This window comes from Neodiprion lecontei, chromosome 7 (genome assembly GCF_021901455.1).
Source record: "Neodiprion lecontei isolate iyNeoLeco1 chromosome 7, iyNeoLeco1.1, whole genome shotgun sequence".
Classification (NCBI taxonomy): Eukaryota; Metazoa; Arthropoda; class Insecta; order Hymenoptera; family Diprionidae; genus Neodiprion; species Neodiprion lecontei.
In genome coordinates, this window is record NC_060266.1 from 26199615 (window position 1) to 26214968 (window position 15354).

Below are 15354 nucleotides of genomic sequence, written 5' to 3' on the forward strand. Positions count from 1 at the left end.
TTCTACAGGATGAGCATATCAAAGTGATAATATCTTTGCTGGAAAAGCACGGCAGGGATCCTAAGGTTCTTGACGTATTGTGTTCTCTGTGCGTTGGTAACGGAGTTGCGGTACGATCGTCACAGAATAATATATGTGATTTTCTGCTACCGGGGAAAAACTTGCTGCTACAAACTCAGCTAGTCGATCACGTGGCCAGTATAAGACCAAACATATTCGTTGGCAGAGTCGAAGGTTCAGCTCTCTATCAAAAGTGGTACTTTGAAGTTACCGTTGATCATATTGAACAAACAACGCATATGATGCCTCATCTCAGAATCGGTTGGGCCAATACAGCTGGGTACGTAGCATAAGTTCTAATTGTTGTCCTTCGAGGTAATTAACGTGAAAAGTAGAAGAACGTGGGAGCGAATAGCAAACGCTTTTGAATCAGGTCGATGCATATGAATTGAGAAATTACTCTTCGCAGGTACACGCCGTATCCAGGCGGTGGTGAAAAGTGGGGCGGCAACGGAGTTGGAGACGATTTGTACTCCTTTGGATTTGACGGTGCTTATCTTTGGTCGGGCGGTAGAAAAACGCAAATAGTACAGGACGCGACGGAACCTTACATAAAAAAGGGGGACGTCATTGGATGCACTTTGGACTTGACCATTCCAGTAATAACCTTTGCGTTCAACGGAATGCACCTCAAGGGATCTTTCCGCGACTTCAACCTGGATGGAATGTTCTTTCCGGCAATAAGTTGCTCCTCAAAATTATCATGCAGATTTCTTTTGGGTGGTGATCACGGACGCCTCAAGTTTCAACCTCCGGACGATTTCTCGCCATTGGTCGAAAGTCTATTGCCGCAACAGATTCTCTCTCTGGATCCTTGCTTCTACTTTGGTAACATGAACAAAGTGGTCCTTGCCGGGCCTTGGCTAGTTGAGGACGACACGGCATTTGTACCAACACCCGTAGACACAGCCATGATCAATCTACCCGCTTATATCGAACAGATAAGAGACAAGCTGGCGGAGAATATCCACGAGATGTGGGCTATGAATAAAGTTGAAGCTGGCTGGATATTCGGGGAACAAAGAGACGATCTTAGAAAAATACATCCGTGTATTATCCAGTTTGAAAGACTTCCGGCGGCAGAGAAACGCTACGATACTCAGCTGGCCGTACAGACCTTGAAAACTATCCTGGCTCTCGGTTATTACATCACCATGGATAAGCCACCGTCTAGAATAAAGACCTTACGACTGCCCAACGAACCGTTCATGCAATCGAACGGTTATAAGCCAGCTCCACTAGACCTGAGCGCAATCACATTGACACCAAAGATGGAGGAACTCGTAGATCAACTGGCCGAAAATACTCATAACTTGTGGGCAAAGGAGAGGATCAGTCAGGGATGGACGTACGGGTTGAACGAGGATTCTGAAATGAGGCGGAGTCCGCATTTAGTACCTTATTTCAAGGTTGACGAAGCGATAAAGAAAGCGAACCGGGACACAGCCAGCGAAACTGTCAGAACACTGCTCGTTTATGGGTACATGCTCGACCCACCAACGGGAGAGCAGCACGAAGGTGAATCTGACCGTCAAAAAAATTTAACGTGACTCGACATGATGATCAACTAGAATTTATACCTTCCAGCTTTGCTCTTGGAGGCCAGCAGATTACGGCAACTTTTGTTCAGAACATACAGGGTGGAAAAAAATTACGCCGTCGCCAGCGGAAAGTGGTATTTTGAATTCGAAGTGCTCACTGCTGGACCCATGCGAGTAGGTTGGGCAAAATCCGATTGCATGCCTGGTAGCATGCTCGGTAGCGATGAAAATACCTGGGCCTTCGACGGATACAACGTAAGGCAATCTGAATATTATTATTAAATTTGATTTTTTTGTTTTCTCATCCCTAAAATATTTCCATTCACCAACAGTGGCCCAAAGAAAAAAAAAAAAAAAATCAAAAAATAAATAAATAAGAAGAAATAACTGATCATGGTCTTTTCCCGACCAAAGTGTACATCCTTTATGTGGTAATATCTCTCATCCCAATATCTGTCCCTCTTGTGTGAGACTGATACTGTTTCAGAGAGATACTTGAAAGAAATGAGTTTTCTCTGAGGAAAACGATGAAAAAATGTTTTGAGAATGAGTCCAGTTATTTGTTTTATAATTTTTTTGGGCCACCATATCTACTTTGAAATGTTAATAATTGAACCCTTACAGATGTGGTTATCGAAAATGGGGGAAAGTTGGTAACTGAGTTTGGTAAACCTAGTATTGAGTTTCAAACTCTCATTCAGCATCATTAGTAAAGTCGAGTTGATCTTTTGAATTTTGATCAGTCTTACGATTCTTTATTTAAGATATCAGAGGCGGTATTTGCAAATGTTAAACTCGTTTTAATTAGTGTAAATGAAACGAGGATCGAGTAATTTGTAAACAAAAAATAACTGATCCTGAAATGCTAGGTGACCAAAGTCCACTGTGGTTCGAACGAGTCTTTCGGTCACAAATATCAAGTGGGTGACGTAGTTGGCTGTTTCATTGATGTCCAAGACGGAACGATCAGTAAGAGAGCCATTTCCCAATAGCCGTCCATTATTTTCTTACAACAACCTTTTTTTGAGAAACTATTACGTGTCGTCGTCTCGCTGAATGTTTATATATGTTGATTTGATTTTGCACCTCTCCCAATTAAGGACCATTTTCACACAGGGTAAAACAATCTCGAGATCGAAGTTTTCTACAATAATTATTCCCACATAGTTAAACTCGTCTTATAGTATTCTACCTTATTCGGTATCGAAATGTATTTGTATCACCGTATTCGAATGAATTGCTTTATTTCTTGTCAAAAATATACGATAGCAACTTACTTTAACTCTGAGAATCATGTTATGAAACCATTTCAATAGATTTTAACAAGTCACACTGATACAGCCAACAATTGTGATTGAGTTTCATTTCGTGAATGAAATATTGAATGAATCAAATTTTATTTTAAGGAGGAAAAAGTATACTCAGGCACAGCCGAATCATTCGGCAAACAATGGCAGGTCGGGGACGTTGTTGGAGTTTTCCTGGATCTTATTGACCGAACAATTAGTAAGGCAGAATCTTTAAGCAAACGCTTTAGCTGCCGTTACTAGCTGTAATTAAAGAGTATAAGACAAGAGTGCTGGACACCAGTGCACCTTTTCCACGCTTTCTTTTGCACAATCCCTTATATTGACGTAACTTTTATTTCTCTGACCTCTGTAATTCACAGTTCCTTTTTCATGTCATCAGAATTTTTCGTTTACACCTGTAGCGTGACCAAGCTTATATCATGATTAGTTGAAATGTATGACCTTCGATCGGAGAAAAATATTGTTTTATCAGAATATATGTATACGCACATATTCTATCCTAGCTTCCAAAAGATGAACATAAATCTCACTTGGCTCACTGTCCAATGTGATGCCTTTGCATTCCATTATTTTCATTGGTCTCCAGTGCGCTTTCCTTAAGCTGTACTCTTAACTTGTTATTCATACCTTACACTAATCACTGACCCAAAGTTCGCTCTGAAATTCGACTTTTTAATACTTAAAAAAATTGATTAAATATTATACGCTTAGTGCCCTAAACGTAGTACTAGTCTGGATGGGAATTAATAATAGATACATAAGAACGCACGAGGAAGAGAAAATAAGTCAATGTCATCTGGTTCACTTTTCAATTAGTGGTGACCGTGCTCAAAATAAGCTGAGTAAAGCTCACTATCGAAAATTCTAACGAATCGTAATTCGATTTAAAAATCTTGAGATTCGACAATATTATAGTTTTTACATTATCGTGTAACAAATCGTTGATAATTCAGGCCGATTGATGTGATTTACAAGTTTTATTTTTTTCCACCACCATATTGCCATTTCTTTCGTTTTCTTTTTAACACCACGTTTTACAGATTTGTACAATAATGCTTACGCATGGCTCGTGTCATTAATAATATCAAATTTACTTTTTTCGCATGGTATTTCGTATCTAAAAGGACACTTTATTCAAGTTACTTTGTCGTTGAATTTTCACTAACATCCAAATCAATACCCAATTGTACAACCTACCTTTGGCGCTTCTTATTGTTAGATAATAAATACATATATAGATGTATGAAATGTGCGACGCACAGTTTCGATTATGTATTTGTATTGCGTAACTTTTGGAATCAATATTTTCTGATCAAAGTTTGATATTTCTCATTCAAATTCGAGTCATTGTATTTATATAGTAGGACAGTTGTTATTGTATTTAATATTTCCATGTAAATCCATACAAGTATTTTCGTTGGTCAGGTTTTTCATTAAACGGCGAGCTGCTAATGGACGCCCTTGGTGGGGAGACATCGTTTGCAGATGTTCAAGGCGATTCGTTCGTGCCAGCCTTTACGCTTGGGGTTGGACAAAAAGCTAAATTAACATTCGGCCAAGACGTGAATACATTGAAATTTTTCACAACCTGTGGTTTGCAAGAAGGCTATGAACCCTTCTGCGTGTAAGTATAAATCGTTGAAAACCCTTTTACCATGAAATTCTGCATTTTAATAACTAAATGTAATCTTCCCATCCATTTAGAAACATGAATCGTCCCGTTACTTTCTGGTATACCAAAGATCAGCCAATCTTTGAAAATACAGACGACATGGCTGACACAAGGATTGACGTGGCTCGAATTCCGGCTGGTTCCGACACACCGCCTTGTCTGAAAATCTCGCACAACACTTTTGAGACTATGGAGAAAGCCAACTGGGAATTTTTGAGACTATCGCTGCCCGTTATTTGCCAATCAAGTTTCATAACCGAAGGAGAGAAACTGCGACGATGGCAAGAGATAAAAATGCGTCAGAACAGACTTCTCGTTGAACAGTCCGAGCAAACTCAGGGGACTTCCCAGTCAGCGCACATGGAGCAAATAATCAAGTCCGGATTCAGCATGAGTGACATCAAGGGCCTTCAAAGAAATTATTCGGAAGATGCGGTCGAAGCTGATGAAATTATGAAGGAATCTCCGCTTCCGATGCAACGAATGAAGCCTTCCAGACCCCCGAGGAAAGGGTCTTTATCCCGGTCCAACATGTATGGGTCGAGAGGCGGAACTTTGGAAAGAGCCACAAGCGAAGCCGAGGTGAATGGTTACGGAGACATGAACGGGGACCTCAAGGACGACAAGAAGAAGAGGGGGCGATCACCTTTCCGGTAAATTTCGGCCACGCTTAATTAATCTTCCAAAAGTCTAATTCCATTATTCTGTTTTTGTTAGCAAGCATAGCAAAGAAATGGAGGACTTATCGTAAGTTGTTCAGCTGTATGAGAAATTTTATTGCAGAAATAACAGAGGAGTATACGCTAGTAACTGATGACTGTTTACAAATCTTTCACAGCCATCAATGAATAAGAATCATTATTCACTTCATTCGGACTGAGCATAAGCTATCAGTATTGATCTGCGATAGAATATTGGTAGAGAAATCATTGCTTGGAAAGTTTTTCTGTTGTAACTAATTATTAATAATACCATTCGATAGGATTGATTGGATATCATTGCTCACGGATTGATTTTTGTAGAATCATTACCCTTTGGTTAATGTTTACATTGCAATCCCACACATCTGAATCTAATGATAATAATTAATATAAACCGAACATAAAAGATTTAGTAAGTTTGTAATACGTACTTTTTGCGTTTACGTAAGGAGTAGAATATTTTACTTGACCTATGAATTATTGAAAAAAATAAATTTCCAGGTTCTTCTCTCGCAAAACAAAATCACCGGAAGCAAAATCGAAAACTCCGGAACCCCCGATGAGGTCAGATATTTCGGACAGAAGCAGTAAGCCTTTGCCATTTGTTAGGGTAGGGTCGAGACCGGCTCAAGTTAGAGTCTCCACTGTAAATATCCGACACATCGTTATTATCGACTATGCAACTCGTTGCCCAAACAATGTTGAAGTAATTAAATTGCCATTTTTCTAGACCGATTTGAAAGTGGTACCCCCACAAATTCCGGAACGCAACGCGCCGAAGCAAATGTCTGTTCTCTCTGGGACGGGAGTCGAAGCAATTGGAAATGAAATATACGATGCGGATTGCTTGAAATTGATGAACGAATACTTTTATGGAGTAAGAATATTCCCTGGTCAAGATCCAACTCATGTTTATGTCGGATGGGTAACTTCGCAGTATCATTTGCATACAAAAGATTTCAACCTATCGAGAGTTAGAAAATCGTCAATTGTAATCGTGGACGACTACGACAGACCGTTAGAGCAGTAAGTCGAAGTTACACTAAATCCGTGTCAAATAAATTTCAGACGAAAATGATCAGTGTTGATGTTTATGGTTGTTTTGAATTGATGGACTGATTTTAATCGAATCAAGGGTTGATCGTCAGAGCTGCTACATGGTGAGAGCCGACGAGCTTTACAACGAAGTGACTCAAGATGCTTCTGGTAAAGGTGCTTCGCAAGGCATGTTCGTTGGGTGTTTTGTCGACATAGCCACCGGCTGGGTGTCCTTCACCTGCGAAGGAAAAGAAACGAGTCACAAGTTTAAAATGGAACCGGACACAAAGTTATTCCCAGCTATTTTCGTTGAGGCAACAAGCAGAGAAATACTTCAAATAGAATTGGGAAGAACGTCTACTACGTTGCCGTTGTCAGCTGCTGTTTTACAAAACTCGGAGCGTCATGTGATTCCTCAGTTCCCGCCCAGATTGAAAGTGCAATGTCTTAAGCCTCATCAGTGGGCCAGGGTACCCAATCAATCCCTCCAAGTGCATGCGCTCAAGCTATCCGATATAAGGGGATGGTCGATGTTGTGCGAAGATGCAATTTCGATGCTTGCTTTGCATATTCCGGAAGAGGACAGATGCATCGATATTCTTGAACTAATTGAAATGGACAAACTTCTAAGGTTCTTATTAATTAATGCAAACACCTTCGAGACATTATTACTTATTATACCCTCCCGCATCTCTTACTCATCTTCCATACTTGTTCTTCAGCTTTCACGCCCATACGCTCACACTATATGCAGCGTTGTGCTATCAATCGAATTATAGAGCAGCACATGCTCTCTGTTTGCATGTGGATCAGAAGCAATTACTCTATGCTATTCGGTCCGAATATATGTCCGGTCCGCTTCGACAAGGTTTTTATGATCTGTTAATTGCATTGCATCTCGAGTCTCATGCCACAACTATGGAAGTTTGTAAAAACGAGTTCATCATTCCATTAGGTGAGTGTTGGCGGAACGAACGTTATATTTATACAGTGTATTTTCTTCTTGTCTAACTATAAATAATACACTTTGTATGTTCTTTTTCCAAGGGCAAGAAATAAAGGATCTCTACGAAGATCCTGACATGAAGCACAGCTTGAGATACTTGGAAACTGAATCGGTCCGGCCACAGATGAAAATGACCGACATCGAGTGAGTATTTATTTTTTCAGTATAGATGTGAACCTTTTTACTAATTTTTCGGCATCAAGGGTACTTCCTTCCAGTGAAAATCAGAGCATCGAAAATATTAGAAACTTGTACAGTCCGTATTTCCCACTTGATGTGGTTCGTAATTACGTTATGATGGCCCTCAATGAAGCAGTGGAAGTTAATCAAGTCCATAATCGAGATCCTATTGGAGGCAGCAATGAAAATTTATTTCTGTAAGTGTCTACCTCTGCTCTGCAACAAAAATCATACAAACTTACTTTTCACATTTTAGTATCCGCTTTATACAGTGGAATATTTCGAGCCCAAAGTTCTGTACAATATATTGCTTTTTTCAGACCACTCTTAAAACTTGTGGACAGACTACTACTTGTTGGAATGCTCAGGAATGAAGATATTTTCAAATTGCTCATAATGATTAATCCAGAGACCTGGGATCCGACTTTTGAAAAAGGTAAATAATCACGATTACTCTCAGATTTTGCAATGCGCAAGGATGATTGATTAAAAATATTCCAACAATTTCAGAGGGAAAAGATGAACATAAGAAAGGATTGCTACACATGAAGATGGCCGAAGGCGCAAAATTGCAAATGTGCTACCTGCTGCACCATTTGAATGATATCCAGCTTCGGCATCGTGTCGAGTCAATAATTTCCTTTAGTCACGATTTTGTTGGTGATCTTCAGTCCGATCAACTCCGGCGTTATATTGATATTAAACAGTCTGACCTTCCATCGGCTGTAGCGGCAAAGAAAACTAAAGAGTTCAGATGTCCGCCTCGCGAACAAATGAATGCTATTTTAGGATTCAAAAATTTAGACGAGGAAGAGAAAGAAAACTGTCCGTGTGGTGAAGAATTGAGGGAGAAAATGAACGAATTTCACGATGAGTTGATGTCCTACGTGTCGCTCCATGCACTGCAGGAGGCGGCTGATGCTGCAAATGAAATAATAGAAATCGAGAAGCCAGGAGCTATGAAACGGGTTTTCAATTTCATAAATGCCGTCAAAGAATTTGAGGAAGAGCCGAAACTTGAACCGGAACCTGTCAAGAAAACCCCGGAAGGTGAGCCCCTGATATTTTTCAACACCATTCTGCCTTAAAATACTTTTTCAATGCAAAAATTTCATCATTTTCTTTACCGTATCCTACAGAGGTATTTCGCAAAGTACTCATAGCAACGATAGTCAAATGGGCAGAAGAATCGCAAATTGAAACACCGAAGCTAGTCCGTGAAATGTTCAGTTTATTGGTACGCCAGTACGATACCGTTGGCGAATTGATTCGAGCGTTAGAAAAGACGTATATAATAAATAGCAAGACAAAGGAAGATGTTGCTGAAATGTGGGTGGGTTTGAGTCAAATCCGTGCATTGCTGCCTGTTCAAATGTCTCAGGAAGAAGAGGAACTGGTTCGTGAACGTCTTTGGAAGCTCGTGAACAATCACACGTTCTTCCAACATCCCGACTTGATTCGCGTGCTGAGAATTCACGAGAACGTAATGGCGATAATGATGAATACACTGGGAAGACGAGCCCAAGCCCAGTCCGATGCTCAGGCACAGAGTCAGGCTGCCGAGGGAGAGGCGGCCGCCAAAGAAAAAGATACTTCCCACGAAATGGTGGTGGCATGTTGCCGATTTCTTTGCTATTTCTGCCGCACCTCGAGGCAAAATCAGAAAGCTATGTTTGATCATTTTGATTTCTTGCTCGAGAACAGTAATATCCTTCTATCGAGACCTTCGCTAAGGGGGTCAACGCCACTCGACGTGGCATATTCTTCGCTGATGGAAAATACCGAACTTGCTCTCGCACTCAGAGAGCATTACCTTGAAAAGATCGCTATTTATTTATCTCGCTGTGGACTGCAATCAAATTCCGAGTTAGTTGAAAAGGGATATCCAGATCTTGGTTGGGATCCAGTCGAGGGTGAACGTTACCTAGACTTCTTGCGCTTCTGTGTTTGGGTCAATGGTAAGTTTGATACCCCAAAATCATAGATTTGAATATGGAATAAAAATTACACTTTCACCGATGGAACGTATGTATCTTTTCTTCTTCCTTCTTTCTTTTCCAGGTGAAAGTGTCGAAGAAAATGCTAACTTGGTGATAAGACTGCTCATTCGGCGGCCAGAATGCTTGGGTCCTGCGCTTCGCGGAGAAGGAGAAGGTCTGTTGAGAGCTATCATGGAGGCAAATAAAATGTCCGAGCGTATCGCGGATCGTAGAAAGGTAGGTAATTCAACCAACGGGTCAATGCTGAACCACGAAAACAAGGCTCGTCTCTATGCATGTAGTTTATTGTGGAAAATTCAAAACATCAAACCGCCACCCCTTGTCCGACACACATTATGCGTTACCCTGATTAGTCGTGAGTCTGAAATGGTTTTCGTATTGATTTATGTTGTCCAACGTTGATAACGTCCTATAGATTTGTGTTATCATAGGTTCTTTGAATGTTACTTCACCATTTTGTTACACGTTTCCTTCTGCACCACAATATAGTCATACTTGTGTAGAAACCCGGCCTTGCCAAGCATGTGCACGATCTGTATACTAATTGGATATCAACTTAGATTTATAAACAGGTTCAAGACGAAACGGAAGGAACAGCTATGGTTATTCAGTTTGAGCACCCTCTTCCCGAGTCGGACGATGACGAAGATTACATCGATACCGGAGCAGCCATTCTGAACTTTTATTGTACCTTAGTGGATCTCTTGGGACGCTGTGCTCCAGATTCTTCTGTCATAGAACAAGGTTGAGAAATATTTTCCCTATGATATACATAAATCATATTTTCGGCTAAGCTCAGCTGTTAATTTCATTTTGTACTTTTCATGTAAACGAATTTTCCTTTCACAGGAAAAAACGAATCCCTCCGAGCAAGAGCTATTTTGCGTTCTCTTGTCCCACTTGACGATCTACAAGGTGTTCTTTCACTCCGATTTACACTGCAAAATCCTGCCGCTGGCGAGGAAAGACCTAAGAGTGACATGCCGTCTGGATTAATTCCGGGGCACAAGCAGAGTATAGTGTTATTTTTGGAACGTGTTTATGGGATTGAAACGCAGGAACTTTTCTTCAAATTACTCGAAGAAGCTTTTTTGCCTGACCTTAGGGCTGCTACCATGCTGGATAGGGTCAGTGAACTGACAGCAATTGAGATGAAAAATTTTATTCAATTATATCGCCAAATTCTTAGAGTATCTTTGACCATTCCAGAATGACGGCTACGAATCTGATATGGCTTTAGCTATGAATCGATACATAGGAAACAGTATACTACCACTCCTCATAAAACATTCTAAGTTCTACAATGAAGCCGATAACTATGCGAGTTTATTAGATGCTACGTTGCATACCGTGTATCGTCTCAGTAAGAACAGGATGTTAACCAAGGGACAGCGTGAAGCTGTTTCTGATTTTCTCGTGGCATTGACCAGGTAAAGAACCATTACTTATTCTGTGTCGATGAGTGAAAATGTTGGTTCGAACTTAGATTAAAGATATTTTCAACCACACTTTTCTCTTTGCAGCCAAATGCAACCGAGTATGTTGCTGAAGCTCCTTCGAAAGTTGACCGTCGATGTTTCGAAATTGTCGGAATATACAACAGTAGCTTTAAGGGTGTGTAAAATTTTATTGATTTCTATCCACTACCGTAATATACTTTCATCTATATGTTTCAAACATTTTTTGTTCTTCATCGTTAACTGGGTTGTGTAGCTGCTGACATTACATTACGACCGCTGTGCTAAATACTACGGCTCGACAAGCGGTCAAGGAGTTTACGGAGCTTCAAGCGACGAAGAGAAACGTCTGACAATGGTCTTGTTCAGTAACATATTCGACTCATTATCCAAAATGGATTATGATCCGGAATTGTTCGGTAAGGCGTTGCCTTGTTTGACTGCCATCGGTTGTGCTTTACCTCCCGACTATTCGTTATCGAAAAATTATGACGACGAATGGTACGGGAGCAAGTCCGCCTCGACACAATCTCCGGACGGACCATATAATCCGCAGCCGATCAACACGTCCAGGTATCATAGAAAATATGTTTGCGTTAGCAGAATAATTAAAAAGTCTACAATTATTCAATGCGAGTAGCAATATGGACTAAACGTTTTGAACTCTTCACAGTGTCGTGCTGAACAATGATTTGAATTCGATAGTACAAAAGTTTTCTGAGCACTATCACGATGCTTGGGCTAATAGAAAGCTAGAAAATAGCTGGACGTACGGTGAACAGTGGTCTGATCTAAACAAGACACATCCTAGACTGAAGCCTTACAATTTGCTTAATGATTACGAAAAAGAACGCTATAAGGAACCCGTCAGGGAAAGTTTGAAGGCACTGCTTGCTATTGGGTGGAGCGTTGAACACTCCGAAGTGGACGTACCTTCTACAAGTCGTAGCTCTATGAGAAGGTCGTCTAAGAGCCAAGTGAGTAAAACAGTGAATTATAGTTTCATTGCTCGTTCGATGACACCTGTTTCCTTAGCTAATTTAATTTTAATACTACTCTCTGAAGTATAGTTTGAAATGGAATTTATTTATTTTTTCAACTCCCGCAACACGTATCTAACTGCAAGTTTTTTTGAGGACACACAATTTCAGGCAGACGCAGCGAATCCGTTCAACTACAACCCTCATCCCGTTGACATGACCAACCTGACACTCAGTAGAGAAATGCAAAATATGGCTGAGCGTTTGGCTGACAACGCTCATGACATTTGGGCTAAAAAGAAGAAGGAGGAGCTCATCACTTGCGGTCAGTTGGATCCAGTTATTGTCAGTGAATTTTAACTTGAGATGTGGAAGGAATGATGAGTAATTGAACCGAGAAACGGAATCATTGACATTGACCGTATTTTACAGGAGGTGGTATTCACCCACAGCTGGTGCCTTACGACTTGTTGACCGACAAAGAGAAACGCAAGGATCGTGAACGCTCCCAAGAGTTCTTGAAATATCTACAATATCAAGGATACAAATTGCACAAGCCAGTTCGCAGTAGTACGGCGGATACGGAAGTTGCCGGGGTCGGAGCAGCTGTAGAATTACGATTCGCGTATTCCTTGCTTGAGAAATTGATAGCGTATTTGGATAAAGCTACTATCAACATGAAGTTGTTGAAGCCTTCGGACACCTTTAGCAGGAGGAACAGTTTCAAAACATCGACAAGAGATATAAAGTTTTTCAGTAAAGTGGTCCTACCATTGATGGAAAAGTACTTCAGTACTCACAGAAATTACTTTATCGCCGTGGCCACTGCGACAAATAACATAGGAGCTGCGTCACTGAAAGAAAAAGAAATGGTTGCTGCGTTATTTTGCAAGCTGGCGAGTTTGCTCCGATCACGATTAGCTGCATTCGGGGCAGATGTTAGAATAACGGTTCGATGTCTGCAAGTGTTGGTCAAAGGTATCGACGCGAAATCGCTTGTAAAAAATTGTCCAGAATTTATCAGAACGTCGATGTTAACATTTTTCAACAATACGGCCGATGACTTGGGACATACCATAGGCAATTTGCAAGAAGGAAAATACAGTCATCTTAGAGGAACGCACTTGAAAACATCGACTTCTTTGTCTTATGTGAACAGCGTTGTTTTACCCGTCCTCACCTCCATGTTCGATCACTTAGCGGCTTGCGAATACGGCAGTGACTTGTTGCGTAAGTATGATACAGCCTGCGATTTTAAGCTTGTGATCTATGTATGAAGAGTTTGATTACATTGCAGTGGACGAGATTCAAGTTGCCTCGTACAAAATGCTGGCGTCTCTTTATACGTTGGGTATCGACGCTACTCTAACCCACGATCGGAAGTATTTGAAAACTGAAATCGAACGGAACAAACCTAATCTTGGTTCTTGCCTTGGAGCCTTCTCCAGCTGCTTCCCAGTTGCCTTCCTAGAGCCCCACTTGAACAAGCACAACCAGTTTTCGCTATTAAATAGAATCGCCGATCACTCCCTCGAGGCTCAAGATATAATGTCTCGGATGGAATCGAGTATGCCTACGTTAGAAACGATCTTGACCGAGGTAGATCAGTTTGTGGAATCGGAAAAAACTTATAGCGACGCCCCTCACGTTATCGATGTCATACTACCATTGCTTTGCTCGTACTTGCCTTTCTGGTGGGCTCAAGGTCCAGACAACGTCAATCCGAATGAGGGAACGTACGTGAGCATGGTTACGAGTGACCACATGAACCAGCTCTTGAAAAATGTGTTGAAATTGATCAAAAAGAACATCGGAAACGAGAATGCTCCGTGGATGACACGCATAGCGGCTTACACGCAACAAATTATCATTAATTCATCTGAAGAGCTGCTCAAGGATCCGTTCTTGCCACTTGCTGAACGTGTTAAGAAGCGGACCGACAACATGTTCCACAAGGAGGAATCGTTGCGTGGCTTTATCAAGTCGTCAACAGACGATACGTCTCAGATAGAAGCACAAATTCAGGAAGACTGGCAACTCCTTGTCAGAGATATATATTCGTTTTACCCGCTGCTTATTAAATATGTCGATTTACAACGTAATCATTGGCTGCGTAACAACATACCGGAAGCCGAAGACCTTTATAATCACGTTGCAGCAATATTCAATACCTGGTCTAAGTCACAGTACTTTTTACGCGAAGAACAGAACTTTATATCAGCCAATGAAATTGACAATATGGTTCTTATCATGCCTACGGCTACCAGAAGACCGACGGCTGTTTCCGATGGCACAACTCCGTCCGGTGGTGGAAAGGTATTTTTCGTATCAGTAAAGTTGTACTTTAACTACTGAAATGGTTTCGTCATTAATCGAATTGGATTTTTTAAACAGAAAAAGAAGAAACATCGGGACAAAAAACGAGACAAAGACAAAGAAGTACAGGCGTCGCTGATGGTTGCTTGCCTGAAACGATTGTTGCCTGTTGGCTTGAACTTGTTTGCAGGACGAGAACAGGAACTCGTCCAGCATTGTAAGGATAGGTTTTTAAAGAAACTTCCTGAATATGAAATCACTGAGTTCGCTACAACGCAGCTTACTTTGCCGGACAAAATCGATCCGGCTGATGAAATGTCTTGGCAACATTACCTGTATTCAAAGCTTGGGCAAAAAAAAGATGTGACCGAACCGGTCAAGGCTCAACAACTCGACGATGTAGTTACTAGAATTGTGGCAATGGCCAAAGTGCTTTACGGGCTTCACATGGTAAGGCACAAAAAGCATTCCTATCAGACTATTTGGAACTCATCGAGTCATTAAATTTTCACACGGCCAACAACGACTTACGTTCCTCAAAGTAGTTCTGGTCACAAACTCTTTCTTAGTCACCTTGTTCAATTTGCCACTAAGACGCAGTACAGCTTTCAATTGTCCATGGACCATTTCAATCAAGTCGTACTCGTCAAATTACTCCATGGAACTGATTCTATTTCAGTAAAGTATACGAAGATTTATTTTGCCGTTAATTTTCCTTATTATTTTCTAATTTCTATGTGTACGAGTAGATAGACCATCCCCAGCAGCAGAGCAAGAGTAGCTATCGCTCGGTGGTGTCTATACAGAGAAAGCGAGCAGTTATTGCTTGCTTCCGTCAGACCTCCCTACATTCCTTACCCAGGTATCCCACTTAGTCTTTTACTTGATTTGCTGTGTTGTTTTTCAAATTCTTCAACTTTAATTTCAGCTTAATTTCTACCCTGAGCTTGGCCAAAATTTACGAGCAGATGTTATTATATTGACCTCAATACAAAGCGTTCACTCGAATCTGATTATCTATTTCGATATTTCTGATGCTACGTTTTCTATTCTATACGCATGGTTGTAAGTTTCAGACATAGAATATTGAAAA

At 40.9% G+C, this 15354-nt stretch overlaps 1 protein-coding gene across 1 annotated transcript in view; it reads left to right on the forward strand.

Moving 5' to 3' along the window:
* The window catches only part of LOC107223078 (ryanodine receptor), a 34424-nt gene that overhangs the window by 10014 nt on the left and 9056 nt on the right, over positions 1-15354 (forward strand). The window contains exons 13-39 of the mRNA XM_046746074.1: positions 9-340; positions 470-1578; positions 1648-1856; positions 2471-2570; positions 4337-4535; positions 4616-5236; positions 5786-5930; positions 6015-6310; positions 6420-6953; positions 7045-7277; positions 7370-7472; positions 7532-7705; positions 7829-7944; positions 8019-8558; positions 8648-9466; positions 9570-9724; positions 10081-10252; positions 10358-10635; positions 10718-10938; positions 11032-11122; positions 11222-11538; positions 11639-11942; positions 12117-12270; positions 12378-13175; positions 13243-14261; positions 14340-14711; positions 15011-15123. Of these exons, the coding sequence (XP_046602030.1) occupies positions 9-340; positions 470-1578; positions 1648-1856; positions 2471-2570; positions 4337-4535; positions 4616-5236; positions 5786-5930; positions 6015-6310; positions 6420-6953; positions 7045-7277; positions 7370-7472; positions 7532-7705; positions 7829-7944; positions 8019-8558; positions 8648-9466; positions 9570-9724; positions 10081-10252; positions 10358-10635; positions 10718-10938; positions 11032-11122; positions 11222-11538; positions 11639-11942; positions 12117-12270; positions 12378-13175; positions 13243-14261; positions 14340-14711; positions 15011-15123 (9524 nt within the window). The remainder of the gene's footprint in view (positions 1-8; positions 341-469; positions 1579-1647; positions 1857-2470; positions 2571-4336; positions 4536-4615; positions 5237-5785; positions 5931-6014; positions 6311-6419; positions 6954-7044; positions 7278-7369; positions 7473-7531; positions 7706-7828; positions 7945-8018; positions 8559-8647; positions 9467-9569; positions 9725-10080; positions 10253-10357; positions 10636-10717; positions 10939-11031; positions 11123-11221; positions 11539-11638; positions 11943-12116; positions 12271-12377; positions 13176-13242; positions 14262-14339; positions 14712-15010; positions 15124-15354) is intronic.